At 31.7% G+C, this 26,045-nt stretch overlaps 2 protein-coding genes across 5 annotated transcripts; one reads left to right on the top strand and one right to left on the bottom strand.

Annotated features, from left to right (window-relative positions):
* Positions 1-5,014: 5,014 nt before the first annotated feature.
* LOC108319965 (DNA repair protein REV1) lies at positions 5,015-18,321 on the top strand. Of its 4 annotated transcripts, XM_052869621.1 has the most exons (26): positions 5,015-5,314; positions 5,445-5,589; positions 5,799-5,914; positions 6,001-6,077; positions 6,314-6,825; positions 7,272-7,415; positions 7,526-7,658; positions 7,753-7,841; positions 7,964-8,014; positions 8,095-8,298; positions 8,979-9,098; positions 9,551-9,643; positions 10,367-10,426; positions 10,522-10,608; positions 10,803-10,886; positions 11,005-11,077; positions 12,346-12,414; positions 12,653-12,727; positions 12,952-13,242; positions 13,327-13,397; positions 13,787-14,379; positions 15,010-15,070; positions 15,660-15,862; positions 17,070-17,267; positions 17,672-17,906; positions 18,160-18,321. In XM_052869621.1, exons 1-23 carry the CDS (start codon positions 5,112-5,114, stop codon positions 15,705-15,707), a joined length of 3,399 nt encoding a protein of 1,132 aa, XP_052725581.1. In that variant the 5' UTR covers positions 5,015-5,111; the 3' UTR covers positions 15,708-15,862; positions 17,070-17,267; positions 17,672-17,906; positions 18,160-18,321. The 4 variants fall into 4 exon arrangements, with proteins under 4 accessions (XP_052725581.1, XP_017406775.2, XP_017406778.2 ...); XM_017551286.2 differs by lacking the exon at positions 18,160-18,321 and having other exon boundaries at positions 17,173-17,267; positions 17,672-18,147; XM_017551289.2 differs by lacking the exon at positions 18,160-18,321 and having other exon boundaries at positions 5,175-5,314; positions 5,456-5,589; positions 17,672-18,145.
* Positions 18,322-23,450: 5,129 nt separating this feature from the next.
* Positions 23,451-25,332, bottom strand: LOC108319903 (methylthioribose kinase). The gene is made up of 5 exons (XM_052869709.1): positions 24,654-25,332; positions 24,397-24,571; positions 24,118-24,319; positions 23,807-24,021; positions 23,451-23,727 (listed from the first exon to the last, which is right to left on the bottom strand). Exons 1-5 carry the CDS (start codon positions 25,162-25,164, stop codon positions 23,562-23,564), a joined length of 1,269 nt encoding a protein of 422 aa, XP_052725669.1. The 5' UTR covers positions 25,165-25,332; the 3' UTR covers positions 23,451-23,561.
* Positions 25,333-26,045: the final 713 nt, after the last annotated feature.

The following is a 26,045-nucleotide window of genomic DNA, read 5'->3' as shown; positions in this document are numbered from 1 at the left end:
GCGTTCGGTTCAGCGCAGCTGTATATAAATACCTTAACTTTAAAATACGTAACGTTCGGTATTATACCGAACGTTCGTCCTAAATAGCGTTCGGTCTTATACCGAACGTTCGTCCTAAATAGCGTTCGGTCTTATACCAAACGTTCGTCCTAAATAGCGTTCGTTCTTATACCAAACGTTCGTCCTAAATAGCGTTCGGTCTTATACCAAGCGTTCGTCCTAAATAGCGTTCGGTCTTATACCCAGCGTTCGTCCTAAATAGCGTCCGGTCTTATACCAATGCGTTCGTCATAATTGATGCTCGGTCGTCTACCTAGCGTTCGTCATAAGTGGTGCTCGTTCGTATTATTAGATACCCACATTGATAAATAGCGTTCGTTCAAAGGACTATAATATTCATTTTCTCTCACGTTCGTTCAATTATTGGCATCGGTCTTCTGTATGCGAATTACTACCAAGATAGTTCTAAATATTCTTGACTATTCTTTTTACATTGGATCTGGTCTAAGGTCTTCATAACGAAATTTTCTTCAAGTACGACGGTACGTCCAAACGAGTCAGTTCATTTAACTGGTCGAATTCGATAGTAACGTTCGTTGTATACTTCCCTGATTATTCCGTACCTTCATCTAGACGTTCGTCCTAATTCTTCCAGAGGACTGAACGTTCGTCATTTTATGCTCTTAAATCTAAAGATGTAAATGATTATGAGTTATGATAACTTAAAGTGTGAACACTATATGGAATGATATTATGATATTGGATTTTGGACGAGCGTTCCAGGGAGGAACGTCTCATATATGTTGAATATTGGATTGGTAAAGTATGACTGTGGGCATGCTAATGCTGGCTTGGTCCATCCTGATATTCCGTGATACTCATCTTCAAGTAGAGGAGAGTAGTTCATGTGTGGGAATGGCAGGAGGTCCTTAGTCCATAAGTTAACATGGGCGACGTAAGAACGGACTAACCTCGAGTGGCAGCTGATTAGGTATATCCCGGCTACTACACCACTCGGGTGCAAGGACGCCTGTAGCTACACGGTTCATACAGTCCGGACGGTCGGTCTTATATATATATATATATATATATATATATATATATATATATATTTTTTTTTTTTTTTTTCTATGTTACATTGTGTTAACTTGTATGTTGTATGTGTGAGTTGGAATGTTGAACGTATATGTTGAATGTATGAATTAAATATTATAAGCTTACCCTTTCCGTTTTTCCTTGTGTTGTCCATTGTATCTGTACGTTCGTCCTGTCTTGCAATGATCATCCGTGTGGATGTGAGCAGAAGGAGAAGTCACTCTAGAGGACGCGATCGAGGGAGAAGAAAACTTAGTTGAAGTGGAAGTGAAAGCGGAGCAGTAGGACGTCCGTCTTTCATTTTTGTTTAGAGCGCTCGTAGATGTTTAGATTGTAAATATTAACTTATGAGGACGTTCGGTTTTCTTTTCTTTTGTAAAAACCGTTCGTCTGATTTAATTCCTGTAATTATGATACGCTCGTTATTTTGTATTGGAGCCGTTCGGCTCTTAAATTTCTTTTAGGTATACAAAGACTGTTCACTTCACTGTTAATTGTAATTAATTCTGATTTATGGTAATCACTATATTTTGGGATGTTACATCGCATAATCTAAAAATATATTTTTCATTATATAATCTAAATGGCACAATTCAATATACATTTTATGATTGTATACAATCTACAATTTTATAATATATTTTTAGATATGAGGTAATTAATAATATATTCACAAATTATATTATATAAATGGATAAAAATATATTTCAGATTATATAATATAAAATATATTTATGAAGTTTGCAATAAAAAAAGTGTAAAACATGATTTTATTTTTTTTTAACATTTCCTTGGAAGTTTAAAAAGAAACATGGGATAGAAGAAGAAATAAATAGTCAAACTAATTCATCAACTTGACTTAGCAGGTTTTAACAAGTAGTATATATTTAAAACTAAGGAAACATACTGTGAAATAAAAAGACAAAAATTCGGTTAAAATTATTAATTATAAGTTCAGTTAACAATTATTAATTATAAATTCAGTTAACACATTCTGTTAACAATTAATAGTTATTTATTTAATTATATGGAAAAATAAGAGTGGTCACATAATTTCTCTTATTTAAAGTTGGTGTCTATTGTCTCTTGTCACATACACAAATCAAATATATCTACATTGCAGTTCTTCTGTGTCTTATGGATCTTTCTCCAATGTCCTCTCTTTTCCATCTCATATTCCGAAGGTATTTTGATTCTTTGCTCAAACTCTTTTTGTTTTCATCATAAAACTGGGTTTGATGTGAGATTATTTGAAATTCGTAGGAGAGGCTCTTTATGCTTTCAGCGGAAGGCTTTCTGATCCCAAAGACATTCTTGTATTTGGTTTCATATCACCTGCGACTCCAACGACAATGTCTTTCGCCTCTAACATTCATCTTCTTTCTAAACATTCTTTTCTTTTGCTTTCTTCATCACTTCATTCCTAATCACTTATTTCTATGTTTTTTTCAATTTCAGAGATTTAGCCAGTTATAATTTCACTGGAACTTTGGGTTAAAAACATTAAATACTGATTTTCTCCTATTCTTTTATCATTTTTCAAAAAGACTCTGATTCGATTATGAAAATTTTCATTGCAGGAAGCTCTACGGAAATAACTTAAGTGGCAAGATTTTTCAAGAATTTGGTAAACATCTTTTTAAAACCTTGCAGTCTTGTAAAATTCTTTTTCTTTAGTTTTTTTCTTATGCTTTATTTTGGCATCTTTATCTTTATGTTGAGACTTTGAAATGGACAAATCCGAAATCAATTTTTTTTTATAAATCTTTTGTCAAAATATGAACTGTTTTTTTAGAAAACACATTAATTTATAATATGTTCTTTAATTGTATAACTTATAAATGCATTTCTTTGTTATACTGTGAAAAATATGTCCTTTAATTGTATAATTCATCAATATATTTCAGATTCAAAATATGTTTTCATATTGCATAATCTATGAATATATTTTTCATTATATAATCTTAAATGGCACAATTCAATATATATTTTATGATTATACAATCTACAATTTTATAATATATTTTTAGATATGAGGTAATTAATAATATATTTACAAATTATATTACATAAATGGATCAAAAATATATTTAAGATTATATAATATAAAATATGTTTATGAAGTTTGCAATTAAAAAAAGTTTAAAACATGACATTCCCTTGAAAGTATAGAAAGAAACTAACAAATAAATAGTCAAACTAATTCATTAACTTGACTTATTAGGTTTTAACAAGTAGTATATATTTAAAACTAAGGAAGCATACTGTCAAATAAAAAAGACAAAAATTCAGTTAACAATTATTAATTATAAGTTTAGTTAACAATTATTAATTATAAATTCAGTTAGCAATTATTAATTATAAATTCAGTTTACAATTATTAATTGTAAATTCTGTTAACAATTATTAATTATAAATTCAGTTATCAATTAATAGTTACTTATTTAATTATATGGAAAATAAGAGTGGTCACATAATTTCTCTTATTTAAAGTTGGTGTCTATTATCTCTCGTCACATACAGTAATTGAAGATCTTTATGTTGCAGTTGTTATGTCTCTTTCTCCAATGGTCTCTCTCTTCCTTTTCAAACTTTGAAGGTCCTTTGATTATCGGTTTAAACTCTTTTTGTTTTCACCATAAACTGGGTTTGATGTAAGGTTATTTGAAATTCGTAAGTTTATGCTTTCAGCAGAAGGCTTTCTGATCCCAACAACATTCTTGTATTTGGTTTCATGTCACCTGCGACTCCAATGATAATGTCATTAGCCTCTAACATTCATCTTCTTTCTAAACATTCTTTTTCTTTTGCTTTCTTCATCACTTCATTTAATCACTTATTTCTATGTTTTTTCAATTTCAGAGATTTGGCTAGTTATAAATTTCACTGGAACTTTGGGTATGAAAACATTAGGCACTGATTTTCTACTATTCTTTTATTGTTTTCCAGAAAGACTTTGATTCGATTATGAAATTTATTTTTTCATTTCAGGAAGCTCTACGGAAATAACTTAAATGACAAGATTTCTCAAGAACTTGGTAAACATCTTTTTAAAATCTAGCAGTCTTGTAAAATTCCTTTTCTTTAGTTTTTTTTTGTCATGCTTTATTTTGCCATCCTTTTCTTTGTGTTGAGACTTTGAAATGGAAAAATCCGAAATCATTTTTTTTTAATTTTTTTTGTCAAAACATCAACTAATTTGAAACCTCAATTGTGTTGTGCAGTAATGTTTCTAATAATCACTTGTCAAACCCATCGCTCAATCGTGATTGGAAGGTATGTTAATTTTGCAATTCTTGACAAAAATTAGATAACCGTATTTGATATGCGTGGATAAGATAAGAATTAATTCAAATAAAGAAGGTTTTAAGAATAAAACTCGTTAATATTTGTAAGAAAAAGACTGATCGGTACTAAATGAGTAAAAGATGCAAAAAAAAACTTATCCTCCCTTAAAATAACTAATTCTTCCTCTTTACTTATTTATCCATTCTACACCACATTGCTTAAAAATGTCATTCAAAACAATCTTCATTAATGATAAAGTATCTTGTTTTATTACAATAGCCATTCAATCTTGAATTCATAACTCAGTTCTATACTGCCCAAAATCCCAATATTATTATTATTTTTTTTAATTTGAAGCTGGGGAGTACTTAGGTTTCTTGCTGCTGATAGATTATCATCTTTTTATTTAGAAGAAAAATACAACATTTTATTTTTTTAAAATTATCCTAAGATATAAAAAAAAAACTCTCGTCGTGAAATTTATTCAAAAAAATTAACTCGGTTAATAAAACATAAATTCATAATTTTTATAAACTTTTTTTCTCCGTATTCATCTTATAGATATAAGAAAATTTAAAATTTATTTATTATTTTTATTTTATTTATTTATTTATTGGTTGCTTCTCCTACAAACCATAACGCCGATTCGAAAAATCCTGAAAGCGGCAACCACCTCGCTGAGTAACTCTGCTTTCTCCTTTCATTTCACAGTCACTCTCTGTGTCAGAATGAGTTTAGACTCGTCTCGATCAGCTAATTCTAAACGAAGTTTCTCTAATTCTATATCTTCCAACCGCTCCAACGATAGCACTAAAAAGAACAGCAAAAGAAAGAAGACAATTACCAACCAGAAAACCCTAGGCGCTGCCTGGGGCTCAAATTCAAGTTCTCGCGCTTCCTCAAGAAATTCTGCCTTCTCCGGTTTCGCCAGGTTTTTGTTTTATTTTCTTTTAATATTATTATCAATTCTTATTTTATCTAATTTTAAGAACGATAGAGGATGTCAATTTCATATTTGGTCTTTAGCCTCAATTTGTTAATTCACTCTGGAGTAAATGTAGTTATATGACAGAGAAGAATCGGAAACTACACAACCAATTTGACGCCGAGGCGTCCGCGTCGTCTTTAAGTGGCTCTACTTCAGCGAAGCCTATTTTCAGTGGAGTTTCAATTTTTGTTGATGGTTTCACAGTTCCTTCCAGCCAGGTTATTTTGTTTTTCATTTGTCATTTTGTTGATTCTGTGTATCTCTTCCCGATTCTTGAATGTGTGAATGGCCGGAAAGTATCACAATTGTATGAAGTTACCGTCTCTTGGCTTAGGGATCAATTGTGTCAAGAAATTGTAATTTTCAGTTAGATTTAATTGTAAAAATCCAAATGGACTACTTACCGTCAGTTACAAACGTGTTTCAGGAACTGCGGAGCTACATGCTCAAGAATGGTGGAAGATTCGAGAATTATTTCTCTAGACACCATGTAACACATATTATATGCAGTAATCTGCCTGATAGTAAAGTTAAGAATCTCAGGTTTGGTTTCATGCCCTTCTTTAAATTTTAGGTTTTGAGTCCTCTTCTGAATTAATTTAATTTAATCATTGGATATTTCAATACAGAGCCTTCAGTGCAGGTTTGCCAGTAGTGAAACCCACTTGGATTTTAGATTCTGTTGCTGCTAATAGACTTTTGAGCTGTAAGTTTTTTCATTTCTCTTCCAGTTGTATTAGTTTCATTTTCTTACATCACATTTAATTTTTTGTATTATGAGAGGAAGAGAAGGACCATGGGAGCAATAACTTCTACATGTTTAATATCTGATCCTGCCTTTTATTTAATTATTATTTAATTCTTTTTTTTCCTGGCTATATCAATACATGATAATATTATATCTGGTTTTCCAATCATGTGATTTAAAATTTTCTTTGATAGGGGTACCTTACCAGCTGGACCAACTAGCTAATAAGCAATCAAAGCTGTCAGCCTTCTTCACATTGAAAAGTAGTAAAATGTCGGAGGATGCTTTAACAAATTCCCTACATCAAGTAGTATTAGATGTTGAAGATTCATCTATGAGGGTTGGTCAAACAGATTCTGAAGATAGAAACTTATCCAAAGTTGGTGAAATGAGTGAACATATTGGACAAATCAATACCGCATTTGATGATATTGAGAATAGTAATGCAATTACGACGGAAGAGCCAACTAGTGTTAGAGTTAAGTTTGACGAAGAGCAAGCAGCTAGAAGCAATGCTGATAGGAAAGATGAGAGCAATGTCAAAAGTGAACTTGGACCCACTCGTCAAGCACCTTCTACATCATTTAGTTCTCACTGCTCAGATGAGCAGAATGCACGAGAATTTCCAAGTTCTTCAGGCACTAAGCCTTTTAAACAGTGTCATTCAACTTTTGCAGACCCTAATTTCGTGGAAAATTATTTTAAGGTAGTGAAGTTTGACTATACAAGAATTTTGAATTTTCATATTGCTTGGTGCGTGAAATGGTGACTTTCTTGTTGATGGTCCACTTTATTTTCTTTTAATGTGGCTGTTATGGTAGCAATCTGAATTTTTTTTTGTACTATTCTGCCAAATATACAGGAAATTAAACATTGAACTCAATGATAATTGTTTCTTGCATCTAAACATATCATCACTTGAACTTCAATAGATAAGGTGGATGAAGTGAATACTCCTGTGCATTATATTTTGTGTTTGCTGAATCTGTAAAAAAGTAAACAAAGATAGAAAAACAAGCAACTGATCACATGGGACAGGGGTATTACCTTCTTATAAGTATGTAAACCGATATATGTCATGTAATTTATTGTGCCATGTAATCATATGGTTATTGTTATTGCAATATCGTGACAGTAGTTTGCTTTATGCAGAGCTCACGACTACACTTTATAGGAACTTGGCGAAATCGGTATCGAAAGCGTTTTTCTGCCTTGTCTTCTGGGTTTAAGAATGAAAATTCTAATATTAGTGCCTCTAATACTTCTCCTAATTCAGTTATTATCCATGTTGACATGGTAAGATTTAAATACAAGGATGTTCAGAAAAATTATTGCTGTCAACTAATTTTCCTTTTCAAATTTTGGTTAGGTTTGCCATTTAACTCTATACCTATATGCTGCCCCAGGACTGTTTTTTTGTTTCAGTTGTTATCCGGAACCACCCTGAATTGTTGGATCAGCCTGTAGCTGTATGTCATTCAAATAATTCAAATGGAACTGCTGAGATTTCTTCTGCTAACTACCCAGCTCGTAGTCATGGTTGGTAATGTGCCAAGTTATATATGATAGCATGGCTCAGTAAGCTATGTTATAACTTTTTTGTGTGTAACTTCTTCTTTTGATCATGTGCTAGGTATTAGGGCAGGTATGTTTGTTCGAGATGCCAAGGCTCTTTGTCCCCAACTTGTTATCTTTCCTTACAACTTTGAAGCTTATGAGGAAGTAAGAATTAGTAGGGTGTCTGTAACTGGAAGCAGAGTGTCAGAATATTTTATGTGTCATAATTTCTTTGTAGCTTTTTTCCTTTTACGAAATTTTACAAATGTGTTTTTGACATTTTGCAGGTAGCTGATCAATTTTATAGTATATTGCATCAGCATTGCAACAAAGTGCAGGTCTTATGATTTGACATTGTTCAAGTGCATAAAGTTTTCTGTTGAGTCGTCCTTAATGCTGTAATGGCTACTTGATGCAGGCTGTAAGCTGTGATGAAGCATTTTTAGATGTCACAGATTCAGAGGTTGAAGATCCCAAACTTTTAGCTTCGTCTATTAGAGAAGAGATCTATAAGACCACCGGATGCACAGCTAGTGCTGGTATAGCTGGAAATATGCTTATGGCTCGTATTGCTACTAGAACTGCAAAACCAAATGGTCAATATCACATAACTACAGAAAAGGTATCCTTTGGGTTTTCTTTTATTCAGAATTTTGTCGTTTTCTTAATTTTCAATTTTTATTTGTGGGATAATGAAGGTATGATGCAAATCATATTACAATTTCCACACCCTCTTTCTTTATAATTAATTTTCTATTTTTTTTTGTGTGGTCATAGTAGTGTGTTTTTTTGAGTTTTATGCTGTAAACTTATGTTTATCTTTGGATATTTACAAATTAAAATATCAATGCCAATGGTTGCTCTTGTTATTTTATTTTGGATTTTGAAATTGTGGATTTTCTGTATTTTAAATAAATTTCAATGAGAACTTACAGAGTAGTGCCATGCTAGACGTGGATTATACTACTCTAGACCTTGAAGCTTTGGATTTTCCTCAAAGGTGCTAATTTTAGGTTTGACCTGTATTTTGGATGCATTGAAATTGACAATTTACACTTCACCAGAAAATGTGTACGGTGATTTATATTGCAATTTTCAACTTTTATTGTCTGGTTTTGACCATTTTAAAGATCAACTTATTAAAAAAAATGAGACACTGATTGATCATGTCAGGTGTGATTTTAGCTGCTGTAGTTCACTCCTACTTATATTTTGTGCAGCTTATGCATTTTGATATTATAGGTTACGAGTGGAATGTTTCAATGTGCTACCTTGTTCATTTAGTCAGTTTTGCCTTTCCAGGTTGAAGATCATTTATGCCAACTCCCAATTAATTCACTTCCAGGAATAGGGCATGTTTTGCAGGAGAAATTGAAGAAACAAAATATTTACACTTGTGGACAAATGCGAATTATTTCCAAGGTTTTACTATTCATTCACTTTCTCAATTTATAGGTTCTTTTGATTTTCCTTCTATTGTATTATAAAAGTTGTTGTTCCTTGACTTTCTTCCAAAGGTCTTTCAATGTGTTCCTAGTGTTCCTCCTCTGCTTTTAGACATTTATATTTTCCCTTGAGTTGGGGAAGGAGATGGTTTGCTCATGAATTTAGAATCCTTACTAAAAGAGAATATAACCTTGGGAAAAAAATATTATTGACTTGTTTAAAGTTTGGCTTAAATTTGAGGAAATAATCTTAAAGAACTAGTCCGAATTTTATTCAAGTATTTAATCCTTAGCACAAATTTGTTATGTTTTTACTTGGTTCATTTACTTGGACACTCTGTTGTCGTCATGTTCCACCTTCTTTTTTGACCAGTACTTGAAAAACATTTGTAATAATTGTAGTATACCCTTATTTCTCTGAATTTGCAGGCCTCACTGCAGAGGGACTATGGTATAAAAACAGGAGAAATGCTGTGGAATTATAGCAGAGGAATTGATAACCGGTTAGTTGGGAACTTTCAGGTAGGGAATATTTATCTAAAATCCAGACTTTGTTTCTTCTCATTTTGATTTGACATGGTTTAGAATACTTTAGATATGTGTATATATGTACACTGTATGCGTGAGAGAGAGGCAAAGATAGAGTGATGTATATGCCTCTGACTACGACATTGTGCTTGTTGATTATTTTATTTTTCCTTTCATTTTACACTGCCAATTTGTTATATAATGATATGTAACTTGTGTGAGTGTGCACATGTTGCTTTTTTCTCTTTTCTTCCATCTTAAATTGTTCCACTTTGTTGTATACTGGTATAATGTATGCATGTGTTGCTTTTCTTTTTCCTTCTTTCTCTATATGAATCCACACTTGAATGTTGTTTTCTTTTTCCTTCCATTTTACACTGCCATTTTTTTTCTGTAATAATATCTTCTTTTTTTTTTTTTATTCCAGTCCTTGTCTAAGGATGGGCTAACTAGTGTAATAGTGAACAATGGCTGAAGTTTATAAATTGTCAGTTTAATACACATAATAAATCCATAATCAGTTATTGTAAATTTCAAAATGATTGATTGTGCCAGTGCTATGCCCCAAAACATTATGTGAAATAATTGTTCCTCTGGCTGGTGGTTTCACATTTTACTTTTAATTTTCTAACTCAAATGTGTTGTGGCACTTTTTCTTCCTGTGATTATTATTCGTTCCTGATAAACTTGTTTAAGATGACATCCCCATTTCTGCAGGAATGCAAGACGGTTGGTGCTGATGTAAATTGGGGAGTGAGATTCAAAGATATAAAAGATGTTAGTATTTTTCTTACACTCTGTCATATATCTATATTTCTAAACCTTACTGTATCAAAAAATCATTCAAAATGCTGACATAAAAGTTATTCCAGTGTGAACACTTTCTAATAAGTCTTTGCAAGGAGGTCTCATTACGATTGCAGTGTTGTGAAGTGCAGGGGCGCACTTTCACTCTGAAGGTGCTGGTTTACTTTCAGTTTTAAAAGTTTTGTTTTTTAGATTATTCAGAAATCAGCTTTCTGTTTTAGCTGGCAAGCTTCTTTTCATGTCGTGTTAAATTTTTGAAATTCGTGTATTACTATCTATCATAATGTTTCTTATATCTTCTGAGTCTACAAAATTATTTGTAAATATTCTTGTAAATATGCTTTAGATAAAAAAGAGAAGGAAAGGCGCTGGTGAACCTGCAAAGTTTATGGGCTGTGGGGACTGTGAAAATCTGAGTCACTCTGTAACGGTAAATATTGAAAAATAACAAGTGTTAATCTGTATATTAAACTGTCATATTGTATTTATACAAGTGTTTTATTAATTGTTTTAAGGTCCAATTTTTGTGTTTGATTTTCTCATCATAGGTTCCTCTTGCTACTGATAACGTGGAAATACTCCAAAGAATTGTAAAGCAGCTGTTTGGATGTTTTAACATAGGTATCATAAGTCAGACCCGCTTATTCTTTTAATGTATGCCAGGCTTGGCAAACCTTATTTCTTGCTCAATATATTTTTCTTCTCTTTTCAAAGTTCTGTCATGAAACATTAAAAAATAAAAGTATTTTCTATTAGCTGATGCGAACATACATGTTTTCTGCCATTTTAATGAATGTAAAACTAAGAAGTATGGAATCTATTGGTTTATATCTAGATGTGTGAATCATTTACTGCATTTGCTTTTGTTAATAATTGATATAGACTCTGTCCGGTTAAAAGGAGGGGAGACGACAGAAAATAAATTAATTTTTATATATTCTCACAAAAGAGAAATAAAACCATTATAAGTATTCAATTCAAGGCTAATTTAATCATGACAACTTAAAAAAATTTCAAGTACTAAGGCAAAAACGAGAAAGGGGGATTTGATCCGCTTGCCTCTTTGAAATCATTGAATCAAACTAGTTATTGAAGAAACACCAACTTCATTAGGGGATTGGGTGAGGTTAGAAATATGGATCATTTGATCTCGTCAGCCCATCTCCTTTTTGTCAAATGCTCTCTCCTGAAATATTCTTATTTGTTCTACTACTACCTAATAGAGTTAAAAAAAGAATAATACCATGTCAATAAAATATAGAATGAGATATTGTACCGTAGATGTGGAGTTACGAGGTTAGACTTGAAAAGTACACTAAAAAATAATTGAGGGTGGGTTTCTTAGTGTTTGGGTGCTTATCAATATTTTTATATTTTTTTTAATTCACAGTAGCAGGTACAACAGATATATAGAGGTTGTCCTGGCTTTTCAGAAATTCCCTAGGTTCCAGTTTTCTCAGTCGCATTCATCTCTTGATTTATGACTTGAATCCTGATATAAAAGCTGTGTATTAACAAGGGAATCCTAATACAATGAGCATCCTTCTCTTAATTTAAGTTTTTAGGAGAGCTTACATTATCAAGTCGCTAGGATTAATACTTTCCACTTACATTCTTAATTAAATTAAAATGCCATTTAAAGTTATAGTTGGCCAGTGCTTACCCATGATTCAAGTTCAAAGTGCTAGTTTTCCTAGAGGGTTGTGATACTTATGTAAAGTCATTTTTTTAGGTGCATAGCTGATGATTGACCCGAGTAAGTATTGGTCATGGGTTTAAACTGAAAGTTCGTTAGACACTTAGGTGAATGGCGTTGGGCCGCAGACAGTGTATCATATTCTAAAATAAATGCTTCCTGTTCTTGTCTTTTTTGTTTTAATTTCATGTAGATGTCAAGGAGATTCGAGGTATTGGCTTGCAAGTTTCCAGACTTGAAAGTGCAGAAGCTTCTAAACGAGGTATCTGTATTATTTAAAGTAAATCTTAACTAGTTGTGTTGGAATAACATATTATTTGGTTGTGGACATAATTAAACTTATCTGGAATGCCTGTTGCTGAGATCTGCAACTTCTTCATCTATCTGTCCTTTTATTTAGTATTGTAGAATCTTTTCACTTTTTTTCTTCGTTTTGAGCTTTTCTTTTCTTATTTTATGTAATTTCTATATAATTGTATAGTGTTATTTATTTCATGAAGGTACAACAAAATATACTTTGAAATCATGGCTCACTTCTGCATCTGCTGGTGTTGGAAATCAGACATATCCTATAGGTAATGGCACCCCCTATGTGTTCACGCTTAAATTTCCTCATCTAGTGGGATAAGGCTTTTGTTGTTGTTGTTGTATTCTATGGGTGATGGACAATTTAACACGGGATACTAGTTATTGTTTGGATATTTTTTTCTTACACATAAATTTTCATTTTTTTGTTCATTTTGACGTTTTATGAATGATGGAATTAATACAAAAACTTTTGTCGTTTCTCTTTCTTCAGGTAATGACAAGCACAGCAGGGATAACACTTCCAGTCCTGCGTTTGTAAATCTGCTAGAGTCTTCAGTGGAAATGGACAATAAAATACCAGCCAATGAGGCTAGTATTTACCCAATTTCAACACCTCCCCCCTTATGTAACCTTGACATTGAAGTTATAAGGAATCTTCCCCCGGATGTATTTTCAGAATTAAATGAAATTTATAGAGGGAAGTTAGTTGATTATATTGCTAACTGGAAAAACACAAGTGAGAGCTCTAGCCTTTCAGGAAACTCATTTTTTGAGCAAAAAGGTAAGCTTTTTCTGTTTCATTCGTGCAAGCTATATACTCTACTCAAACTTGCCACCCATGCTTTCAATTTGTTTTTGTTGGCAGCAATAAACAATGAAGAGGAACTTTCCTATTCTGAACCGCTTCCTCAAGGCAATTTATCATCAAAAAACAAGGTAAACAATTTTCCCTATTTTATTATGCCTTATCTCACCTTGGATGACATCTTAGAACTGGATTCATATTTTGTTACAATTTTTTTTTCTTATTTGATTTCGATAAAGATTCTTAACTGATAGCATAAATAGGGTTAGGGCTTTGAATCTTGTATCACATTGTAAATTGTAACACACAAGAGATATTATTTATTATTCATATTCTCTCATTTTCTTCTTCCCTACCTAAATCTGTATGCTTTCCACTTCATGTACAGTTAATCAAATTATATGGTTGAATTGACCAGTCTTCCTTGAATTGAAAGAAATATTTACACTTTTATTTGTATCTATTGCTCTGTTTTTCTGAAAGTGTTTTATTTGGTAACATATGTCATGTTTACTAATAGGCAAAGCAGTATGTGTCGAGCACTAGTGAAGGCGAAACTATACCATATTCAGTCCGTGGACCCAATTTCAAGTTTACACACCATTCTAGTTTTGAAAACAATGATTTATTTCCTTCTTCTTTGAGTCAAGTTGATGGTTCAGTGTTTCAACAATTGCCTGAGGATTTTAAAGCTGACATTGTTGAGCAGCTTCCTGCACACAGGAAGCCAGATATTTGCTCCAATGTTGGGATCCCTCCTCTTGAAAATCATTCGTTGTCAGTAGGCGTTGAAATTTCTGATAATTCTCCTATATGTATTTATAATAATGACAGTCTATGGGTTGGAAATCCTCCAAATTGGGTTGGGAAGTTCGAAGGTAGCAGTTGCTTAATTTTAAAGAAACTTGCAGAAATGTATTTAAGATCAGGATTGGCAAACACATTGTCTTCAGTTTTGCACCAAATTATATCTGAATTCTATGAGCTAAATCTGGCCCAGCAGTTTTCTGATGAAACTGTTGACGTTATGTGTGAGCTACTGAGGCAGTATATCAAAGTGAAGATTGAACGAGATATTGAAGAGATTTATATATGTTTCCGACTTCTGAAAAGGTATGTTAATGTTGGAAGTTAGCATGGCACCCTTGTGTTTATTATTGTTTTCGTACATAATCATGTGCTTTTATCCTTATTCTTCCCACATCTTTCTATTCAATTTGTTTGTTAGATTTAGTCCGTCAGTTTTAATGGAGATTTTGCTAAACTAAAATAGAGGCTGGAATGGATTAAAAAAGGCTAGTTAATTCTGTGTCTGTACCGTCAACCCATCTTTTGGTAAATTCCACTTATCCTGTGAAGTCAGTTGAGATTGGAGTTTTGGTAAATTCCTGAGAATTCTGTTATATTTTGAATTTGATTAACGACAATTGCATTCTTATTGAGCTAGGAGAAAATATTTTATTACTAGACGATACTGTAATCGTTATGAGTGGTACTGCAATGTATTAGAGATCTTTGTTATCATTATTCTAGGAGGGGTAGAGTTCACTGTATGCTCATGTACTGTTTTTAAATTCAATCAATTCAACAAAGATCTTTTTCCTCTCATATATCTAACCCTTTTCAAGTATAACTATTAAAAAAATGTGAAAGCTGTGGTAATATTTCAAAGTCATTTTACTTACTAGATTTTATAGATTATTTTTGTGACAGTCTGTGGAGTAAAACATGATTTGTTTTCAGGTTTGCGGCCAAGTCCCAATTTTTCCTACAAGTATATGATAGTGTATATCCTTACCTTCAGGTATTCCTTCAGCCTACTTTCTCTTTTATCATCATCTGTTGTTTATCAATCAAACAACATTTTTAAAATGGGGGTAAATGCAGGTAAATACAGGGTTGTATGTGGACTAGTTCGTACTTAACGAAACATAACTTGTGGGACCTAGTATTTGTTAGTCCTAGTTAAAATCTTTTAAATACTGAAATTGCAATTTCCAAGTGTGTTTCCTTATAAAATAATGAAATTTATTTGGCTGGTCAACTGAACATAAAACATTACAAAGAGAATGATAAACTCCTAAGTAACACTACAAAGAAAGAAATGAATCAAGAGAAATAAAATCAATTGAATGAACCTAATTCCACAAAATATTTGTTAGGAATAGGTCATGTGCTTTACACCAAATGAAGGCCAAATGTCTAATCTTATTCCAAATTACGTTATGTGCCAAAGAGTTGTGCGTAGAAACAGAGTTTTATAAATGGGTTGAAACACATGGTTTATTATGCCATTTTATATTAATAAGGAGTTTTTGTAGTTAAAACACGGTTTTCAGCATATGCTTCTTTTTTTCTTCTATTAATACAGTATTCTGGTTCAAATTTTGTAGGCTGCTGTTGATGACAATTATGGAGGGACTTTACTTTTACCATCATAGTAGCAACTTATTTACCTTGCTACGGTAAACTTGAGAAAAAATGGTATATCTGTATAAGCCTATGAGGTCAGATCCAATTCAAAAGCTGTTATTCACGGCTGATGTGCTGCAGAGTATGTCCGACTTTAATGTGATACCTGAACATTTTCTTCCGCGTAAGTGCTTATTTTAATGAATCTTGCATTTCTAGTCAGTTAATTGATAAATTTGAAATTTTATGTTCCATTGCCTGCCTTTTACTATCTGTTCAACATGTATGAATTGTTGTTTTGTCATTCATTGATTTTATCGGACCTTTTTGTGATGTTGAACTTCAAATATCGAACTTTTCATTAATATTAGTAATTAGACATTTATTATATGTCTGTGACTGTGCGATATGGCTTGTAATTCTCCTTTGCTGTTTATTTAGTATTTTAATCCCTTGTATTGTCTTATATAGTATCTCCGGTCTTGGTTATTGATCATAATATAGATGCAATGTATATTTCATTAATTACTTAGTTAAATAAAAACTGATGGCATTACCACATTTGTTTGTTATTCTGTTTCTAGAGATATTTATAAGTTTATGCCTGTGTTTAACACTGCTGAATGAGGTCATCATGTGATCCATGTAGACCATTGCATGTATAGGGAGTTATTCGAATTGCACAACAGTACAATAATTTGCCACACCATTTTTTGTATTTATAAGCAACATGTATTTCTATTTGCAGTATGTTAACTTTTCTCTTTAATCATTTCTTTTGTAAAATGAATGGTTGCTTCTGTCAAACTCAGAAGAAGTGTAGGCAAAAAAACTAGTGTGTTCTCTTCCCAGAGAGTTCTCGCATATGGTCTTAAAATTTAAGTTTGAACTTAACCCCACAATCTAATTATGGGTGAGGGTTGTTTGTTTCATAGTTATGTACATTATTACCTGGGTACCATCTCTAATCAATGTGGGATCCCAAATTATTGGTTTGGTGCACGGATAATATAAGATGGGTTACCCAATAACAGATTTAGTATATGACCTGACATGATAGAATTTAAATTTTAAGTTTTAACTCAAACCCAAAAAGCTAGCCCATAGGATGATGGTTTCCCCTTATATACATTATCATGGCACTATCTCTGGTCAATATAGGACTTGGATTTTTCCAAAAACACTCACAAAGTTAGAGCTGTACATTACAACTACTTAGATTTTACTTGATTTGAATGTCCATCTATCCTAAGTTGTTGGTTTTACTGGTTTTAATGACCAGACATTTTACTTTCTTTTTTAGTTTATCCTTATTTGCTAGCTGATGCTCCTGATATTGTATCATTAGATTTATTCTAGCATCATGAAAATCATAATTCTTTGTAATGCAGTCTCCTTTCCTCCACTTCCCAACTCTTACAATAGCAGAATTGAGGTTTTTCTTGTGACTGGACAACACTTTCAAAACTGTTGAATCAGAAATTATTGTTGCAGTGGCAGCTGGGAAGGGTAGATTTAGTCATTTTGGAGAACCGTCTTATAAAATCAATACAGAAGCTGCTGGTATAATTTGCTACTATAAAAAAGAGGTAATTTTTTACAACAATCTGTGTACGTAATTTGGTTTGGTGTGGTATATGGATTTGTTAATCTTTAGTCTGCCTAATAAACATGTGTAGGAGGCAGAGATAATTCATGTAGCTGGGTTTTTTCTGGTACAGTATTCTATGGATGCACTCATGTTTTATAATTATGTTTGAAGTTGTGCAGTTATCCCTCTCCCATATAACTTGGGATTTATGACCTGCTGTCACTGAACATGAAATTGAAAATATTAGTGAGTCTTGGTTCACTTAGGTTATGTGAATTTTGATAGATGTGTAAATGCTGAAGGATCAGACTGTTGTACAGGTGTCCAGTACAGAAATATCATTTTTATGTATTAATCATCAATAGTTTTTAACAGATTTGGGTTATCTTTGGATATGGACAGGGTGTCACGCTGAAATTGAAGACTGTATCTCAGTCTCCTTAAAAAGGCACTTTCTGCAAGTAAAGGCATATGGGTGATTGGGTACCATACTTTTTGCTGTTACACGTAACTTGAAGGCAACCACTGGGTAAAAACACCAAATCCCAGACTCCTCTCGGAAGAGTAGTTTTCTTGCCACCGATCTTTCGGATTGGACTGAGATGGAAGGAAGAGTCTCGAGGGTGAAAAGGAAAAGGTAAAGAGAGAAAATAGTACGTAATAGATGTCACGTGACGTGATGTAATGGTAAGAGAGGAAGAAAGGGCTATGATCTGTGAACAGTCTTATTATTTTTTTATATGATCTGTAACCACTTATGACTGTTTATATTAAACTTTTATGGAATAATTTTATTTAATTTTTTTAAATAGTTTATTTTATTATTAAAAAAGGGTGGCAAACTATATTTTTCTTTCTATAATATTCTATTGAATAGTGGTGTTTATCAGGTTGGAAGCAGCGTGAAGCGGAGAAGTTTGATCCAACCCAATTCATTCTTCTAAGAGCGGCTGTTTAACTGTTGGTAGTAAAATATACGAATTTGCTTATTAGTTTTTTGCTTGAAAGAATTGTTTATGTGAAGCTGATTGAGAGATTGTTGACTTTTGAAACACGCATGCGTCTCTCTTCTTATGGTTTAACTAACTCATATAAGACTTTTTAACTGAAAAGTCACTATGTTATTCACAACATTGAGAAAACGTTTAATTACTAACCAACCACTTTCTAATATAAAATTTACTAGTATATCATCAAATATTCCTAATGTTTCCATGATTTATTCAAAATCTACAGATTTTGTTAATTTTTAAAACTATTTATCTAAAACAAGAAAAAAATCTAATCAGAACTGTTTCATCTTAAATGGGTGATCAGTTTCTTATTTTGGTCACAACTTTTTTCTGTTTCTTCATTTTATGAAGTTTCAAATCACTATTTCAAATTCTTATAAAATATGTAAATTTTCATTTTTTTTACTTTTAAATATTTTTTATTTTCATCCTTCTAAAATATTAAATGACTATTAATTATTAATACTCATCTTATTACTGCTTTTAGAGATGTTGAGTATTATATGTCGATTTTATTTATTAAATTACTATTAATTATTAATACTTATTAAATTACTGCTTTTATTTTCACAACTTTTGTTTTCTTTTTGAAGTATTATATGTCGGTTTTATATCACGATACTTTTATGTATTACTGAAATGATTATTTGACTTTTATTTTAATGCATAATTTATTAAATACCATCATACAATATTAGAAATTAAAATATAGTATTTTTTTAATTTTATAAAAAAGGGAAAAATAGAATCAAAATTTAATAATTTAAATTATAAACATATTTGATAAAGTTTTGTTGAATGTAATTTAATTAAAAAGTAGAGTAGTATTCTAGTATAAACCGGCATCAGCTTTTCAATAAAAAAAAATAATAATGAATTTACGTAGTCGCCTGACTTTTTAATATGATTGATGCCTACTTTTTCTGACATACTGTTATAGGTAAAAGTGAGATACGCGAGTTAAGCTGGTTTGTGTTTGACTTTAACAGTAGTTGGAATTATTAAAATAAAAAAGGTGAAGAATAATAGAACGATTTTCTTAACCGAAACCCGATTAAGGTACGTATGTAGTATAGTATACATATGAAAACAAGAAAAAGAAGTTATTATAATTTGGTCAGAGATAGTTGTTTGGTTGGTAGGTTTTTGTAAGATTTGGTGGAAACGTGAAAAGCTAAAATGATGCAAAATCTTGAAGGTACACAATTTGTGCATACTTCCCCATTATTATTCCGATGTCATTCTCATATCCAATCATCATAATTTACTTCTCTAATGGGAAAAAGATGTCGAGTCCAAAAAAGACACGTCCATGTTTCCCAACCTATATAATATAATATTTACTTATTTTAATATTTTAAATATGAAAAACATTCCTTCTGAAAGAATACATTATTGTAATATAATAATAAATACCTTTTTCATTTGAAAGAACTGAGGTTAATAAAATATGAATATTATAATTTAAACTTAACTTTGAAGCACCTGGAAAATGTGTGATTATAAAAATAAGTTGATGTATTTTGAAGAAAAGAAATAAGATAAATAAGTGGGTAGGTTGTAGTGTAGAAGCCATAAACCCTTCGACAAGTCTCATTCTATATTACATCTTTACTGCTGAAAACTCCTATTTTCTTTTAGCCATTCAAACTTCAAAATTCAAAGCTGAGAAGGAAAGTCAAACAACAAAGGTGTATATATATATATTGACAGATGTAGATGCAGAGCATGATTCACTGCGAATTGGAAGAAAATGAAGAGTGTTTATTATTATTATTGTGTGATAATGTTTTTGATGTTGGCCTCCTTCTCCATGAACGTTGAGGGAGTGAGACCGCTGAAAGATGATCCGTCTTCTTCTTCATCCTTCTTCCTCTCTGTAATAATGGAGAGAGCATACTCTGGCCCAAGCCACAGAGGACGCGGTCACTGAACAACACTTCCATTTCTTCGATGCTTAATTCCTCTGTTTTTCTGTATGTAATCTCATCAACATCTTTATTCAAATTATACGTGTAATTATAAACTTATCTTGTAAGCTTAAATTACATTTCATCCTTCATTCCTTACTATTTTTTTATATCATTTATTCCTCAACTTCTCACATCTTTCGTGTAAGTATTCTTCATATATACTTTATTTATACAATAATTATTTATTTTTTTAATTTATCACAAATTCACATAAAAATAAAGTTTATTTAAAGCGATTCAAAGAAAATTTCGTAAAAGATAGTCAAATTTTTAAAATGATTTTGTGGACACGAGTATTTTTTTAATTATTATAAAAACATTAATGAATGAATTTGATTAAATTTTATCCATAATAGATCACTAAAGAGTTTAACTTTAAATGAAATTTTAATAAGTTTAAATAGATTGATGATTTTTTGTTAACAAAAAGCTATATTGTTCAGTCATTCAGTTTGGGGACTTTATTCTTTTTGAAGAAAATTTTATCATTTCTGTTTTATTTTTTCTTTTATTATTACGATTCAAACTCTTCTTTAAATAAACGTTACGGGAAAAAGAAAAAGAAAAAGAAAACTCAATAATATAGATGGAAGAATTTTTGTTCTGCATTTTATATGATAGGATAAATGGTATTGATATAGAACTATCATTCTTTATTAATTACAATCATAATCTTACTTTTGTTTATTTATTATAATATTTAAAGTATTTAAGGGTTAACTTTAATTGAATATGATATAATTTAATTTCTACAACCACCATAACATGTTATCATTTTTTGTTCAAATCGAGATAATTCCCCCATCAAATGCTTTATAGCTTATTTTAAGTAGATGGTAATATTTTTTTCAATTTTTTCAAAAGTAATTAAAAATAGTTATTCATTTTGAAAAACAAAGAAGAAGAAGAAGCTAAACTAGTGTGAAATACTTTAGATAAGGCTTCTTCATTAACGAACCGATTTAAAGAAAAATAAGAACAAAAATTGATTAAAGAGATGTTTGGATTTATTGATTAAATCAACTGTATTAATTGAATGTGTTTTAAGAAATAAATAATAATAATTAGATTAATAATTTGAATAAAATGTTAATGGCATTGAACATATAAATAAATAAGGTTAAACCCTCGGATGGTCCTCGTATTTATATGGATCAAATGGGTCATCATTTTTTTTTCCGGTCTCAATTGGGTCATATATTTTTGTAAAAATGAACCAATTTTATTTTTACCCTAACCGTTATTTCTTTGATTTTTCCTCTTCCACTTCATCTTCCAACTTCTTTGTTTTTTATTCAAATTCATTATTATCTTTCAATAAATTAAATTAACTTATTTTTCATTGTTTTTTTTTGCTTCAGATCACTAGTTTTCATCTGAATCATCATTTATTTTTCCTGACCAATTATCGCGTTTCACATAATCCGAAACACATGTATGATAAGCAGGCTTTATTCTTCTTGACCAATATCAATTACGCACTAAACATACACTACTTCTGGCTTCTGCAGTATTTTTCTTGTTCTTCATTACTTAGCTTTATCGTATTTTAGTCAGTTTTTTCCTTTTATGAAAAAGTATTTTTTGGATGGGAAGAAGGTATGCATAACCGTTAAATATTCATCTCCTCTTATTTAATAGTCTTTGAACAGAAAAGGCCAGTATGCATCCGATGTCATGGATGCATGATGCATCGGCTGCCATGTTAAACTTTGCTTTCAAAATGAAAAGCAGAGAAATAAAGTCAATTATTTTATTTATTTTTGTTTTTAATGGATGCCTCATTCATACAGGTGGAACCCTTTCAAAGTCTTCAATCAATGAATTTTGCATACTGCACCCAACTAATGTCAGTAGAAGCACCACGCATCAACTGCTTTACAGTTAAATTAATGAAACATATAATTAAATATTTTTGTAAATCTAAAATTTCATTTACTGATAAGTCAAAGTCCAAAGTAGTTAGAGTAGAGAAGAATAAAGGATGGAGCAATGGAGAGATATTTTTAATGCAGAGAAGGAGATGATAATGAAAAATGATAGAAAATGGAGAAGGACTGGAAAAGTTGGAAGATGAAGTAGAAGAGGAAAAAACAAAGAAAGATTGCAGCTTTTGAAGTTGATTTGAGGTGTGATGTGAACAATTTTAAAACACATCAGCCATTCAATTTTAATGAACAATGTCACGCCATCCAAATATAAAATAGCCGTCTGAGAGCACTTAACGGTTAGGGTAAAATTGACTCATTTTTACAAAAAATATGACCCAATTGAGACTGAAAGAAAAAACGATGACTCATTTGAGATTCCCATATAAATACAAGGATCATACGAGGACCATCCGAGGGTTTAAACCAATAAATAAATAAATATAAAAATCGTTTATGGACTATTTTCTATGATAACCTTCCACAATAGAAACACTTTTTGTGGGAAAAGATAAATATATTGTGCTTACACGCACAACTTAAACCACTCTCCATTATTAAAAAGCGAAAAACATCAATTTAAAAAAAAATAGCGTGCTTCCATTCAGAATTTTAAAAAAATTATATATTAAAAAATAAAAATCGTGTTTTTAAACATAATTTCAATTGGGAAAGAAAAAATGTGTTTTAACGTAGGGTTTCACTGTACAAAATTTTAATTGAACAGAAATCGTATTAAAATTGTTCATTTCAAAAACGATTTATTCAGCTTATTTTTCAAAACAAAAATCCATTTACATAATAACTAAGTAGTATTACACCTATTTGATAAAAAAAAACTATAAACATTCCAATCCCTTTAAATATACATGATACAGTATAATCAAAATATTAATTAAGCCAAATTAATTTTATGAAATTAAATTAAATTTGTCACGCAGCATGAGTTATTCGTTAGATAAATGTTTTTTTTATACTAGATAAAGTACTTAACAACTTACTTTTAAGAGTATTTTATTCATTAAAAAATATAATGTTTATATTTGTAAAAAAAGAAAAAAATTAAAAAATAAAATAATAGACATAAAATACGCATAAAAATTTGTTGGGCCAAGAAATAATACTCACATATCCCTTAATTAACACATTGGATACAATGGAAGTCTAAATTAAGTGAGGAAAGACAGAAGGTATTAAAGATATATTCATTTAGTATTATTTTTTCTTATTTTTTATTTTCTTCTTTTTTAAAATATAAAAATTTATATTTTTATGATTATTTTATAATTATTCTGTGTGTTAAATAAACATAAAAATATGTATGTAGAGCACTCTACTACAAATCACATCATAGTACTTGGCGAAAAGCTTGTGAATACTAAAATTGCCGAATTGCCGAAACAATCTGGGCAATGCCTTCAAATTTTGCTCTATCTTTGAGAAGCATCTTAGCCAAGTTAAGAGCCTTCCGTTCACAGGAAGCCCGTTTAGCAGCATCAGTAATGGATTCAAAATCCTCAACATGCGCCACCCCTACGATTCTCCTGTCAAACATACATACATACATACATTAATTTTAACTAATTCATTTTCTTTTCCCATTCTTTTGTTAAATTATATCACCTTATCATTTTGGCAGCACCAAATCCAAGACTGTCATGAAACAATTCTGCCATGTATCTCTTCTGCGCAAGGAGTTGAACCTCAGGATTGTTATAAACTGCTGGAAGATATGCCTCGCCAGCACCATTTCTGTGTTCATCCCAAAGTGCAACGAAATTTTTGTAGAAGAGATTCCAAGTGTCTTCAATTGTCTCAAGAATCCACTCCTTGTATGCCTGCAAAACATAATTTTGTCCAATCAATAGAAAGTTTCTGTTTTTGACAGCTTAACTAAGAATCAGATAAAATGTCAATACTAGAATTTTACGTACTTTTCTATGATCGGGTTGATCAACAAGTCCATCCTGCGCAAAGAAAGCCAACATCAAGTTTCCCAAGAAAGCACCGATGTCATAACCCATTGGTCCATAAAATGCAAATTCTGGATCAATGACTTGAGTTGATTCGGGAGTAACCATGACAGAACTAGTGTGCAGATCCCCATGAATGAGTGCCTGGGCCTGCTCTGAGAACCTGGAGGAACAAAAACTATTAGGAAGTTGATGTGCGTGAGCAGACATAGCAGAGTAGAGTGTGGGAGTGGCATATACTTAGATTTGAGGATAGCAATTTCAAGCTTGAGGAGATTGTCGTGACGAAGAGCTTCGGCATCAGGATCAAGATAGGGAGAAGTCCAGTGGTTGTATTGGGAAATTTGATAAGGGTCGGAGAAAACAACCTGCTCAGTGTGCCTGCATAAGGCGGCATTCCCACAGAATTTTGCAACTAGAAACAAGAATCAGCCAAAAGGTTAGGACTTTAATCAAAGCAGAGGCAAAGGATCAATTGGGATTGTTAAAGTATTGACCTTGGCGTTTGTGATCGAGTGTGGAGTGAAAAAGGAGAGAAGTGAAGAAGAGAGTGTTTGCCATGAAGTGTGCGATGTGGCGTGCGAGGAGCGGATACTGAATTCCGGCGATGAGGGCTTTCCTGAGTATGATGTGGGGAGGGGGAAGGTAGCGCATGGCGATCAAGGACATGGTTGGGTCAAAGTGATAGACTTGTGGGACATGGTGAGGGGCTATGCGACCCTGTTCTTCCAGGGCCATGGCCTCAAAGTATGCTCTGTCCTTCGTCAGTGGCCATGATTCCCCGATGCAACGAATGTAAGGGAGAGACTGCTTCATGATAACGGAATGGACAGAGTTGGTCACCAGGAACACAAAGTTCAGGTTACCATCTCCGATCTCTTTCACGGTTAGCTTCTCGGCGGCGTCACCCTCATCGTCCAGCTTCAGGATGGAGGAGAGGGCGGCGACGCTCTTCACGTACTCTATCACTGACCTCTCATCGAGTCTTGTAAACTCCAAAAACGCCATTCAACGGTGACTTTGTTTGGTTGTGGTTCTAAGCTGAGGAATGAATATGTGTGTATATGGCAACCTGGTTCATTGAACCTGCCACTGCATCCTCACAGATGACTGTGACTGGCATCTACACCTTTCTTCTTCCCACTACTTTTCAACTAAGGAATAATTTCTGCTTAAATTCACAACTTCTTTCTTCTTCCCATTACTTTTCAATCAAGATAACGATAATTTTCACAACATTTCTTTTATAACATTTTAATATATCGGTATTTATAATTATTATTATTGGTTATAAAATAATTTTGAACCAATTACGTAATTATAATTACATAATTATGTTAAAATATTGTAAAAATGTTATATAAAGTATCATTATCTTTAGGAATAATTTCTGCTTAAATTCACAACTTCTTCTTAGAATCTCCTTCCAAAATTCACTTTTGACACAATGACTAGCCAACCCAAGCTCATTTCCATGCCTTTTTGTATAAAAACTAGTATTTTAACACCTCCAAGGCACGGATATTTTTAATCACCAGATTTTGTTTTTATTTAAATCATATATAAATCAAGAGGTTAAAAATAATTATTATTTAGTGTTATAAAGTCCCAAATGATTTAAAACAGTAGACGATGTAAAATTATAAAGAATAGACCGTCAAAAAAAATATATAAAAAGTAGATTCTGCAAAAAAATATTAGACTATATATAAGAATGTAAAAAATAGACAATCTAAAAATATGAAAGATACACCATACAAGAAAAATATATAGAATAATTGTTTGCCATTTTGTTTGTTGGTGGGATGCGAAATTAACGTTTGAGAAGCTTGTTTAATTTGTGTATATACAATTATCTAATTAATATATGTATAAATTCATGTATATTA

The sequence above is a fragment of the Vigna angularis genome, chromosome 10, assembly GCF_016808095.1.
Source record: "Vigna angularis cultivar LongXiaoDou No.4 chromosome 10, ASM1680809v1, whole genome shotgun sequence".
Lineage (NCBI taxonomy): Eukaryota > Viridiplantae > Streptophyta > Magnoliopsida > Fabales > Fabaceae > Vigna > Vigna angularis.
The sequence above is the reverse complement of the archived record's forward strand: the minus strand, read 5'-3'. Positions and strand labels throughout refer to the sequence as shown.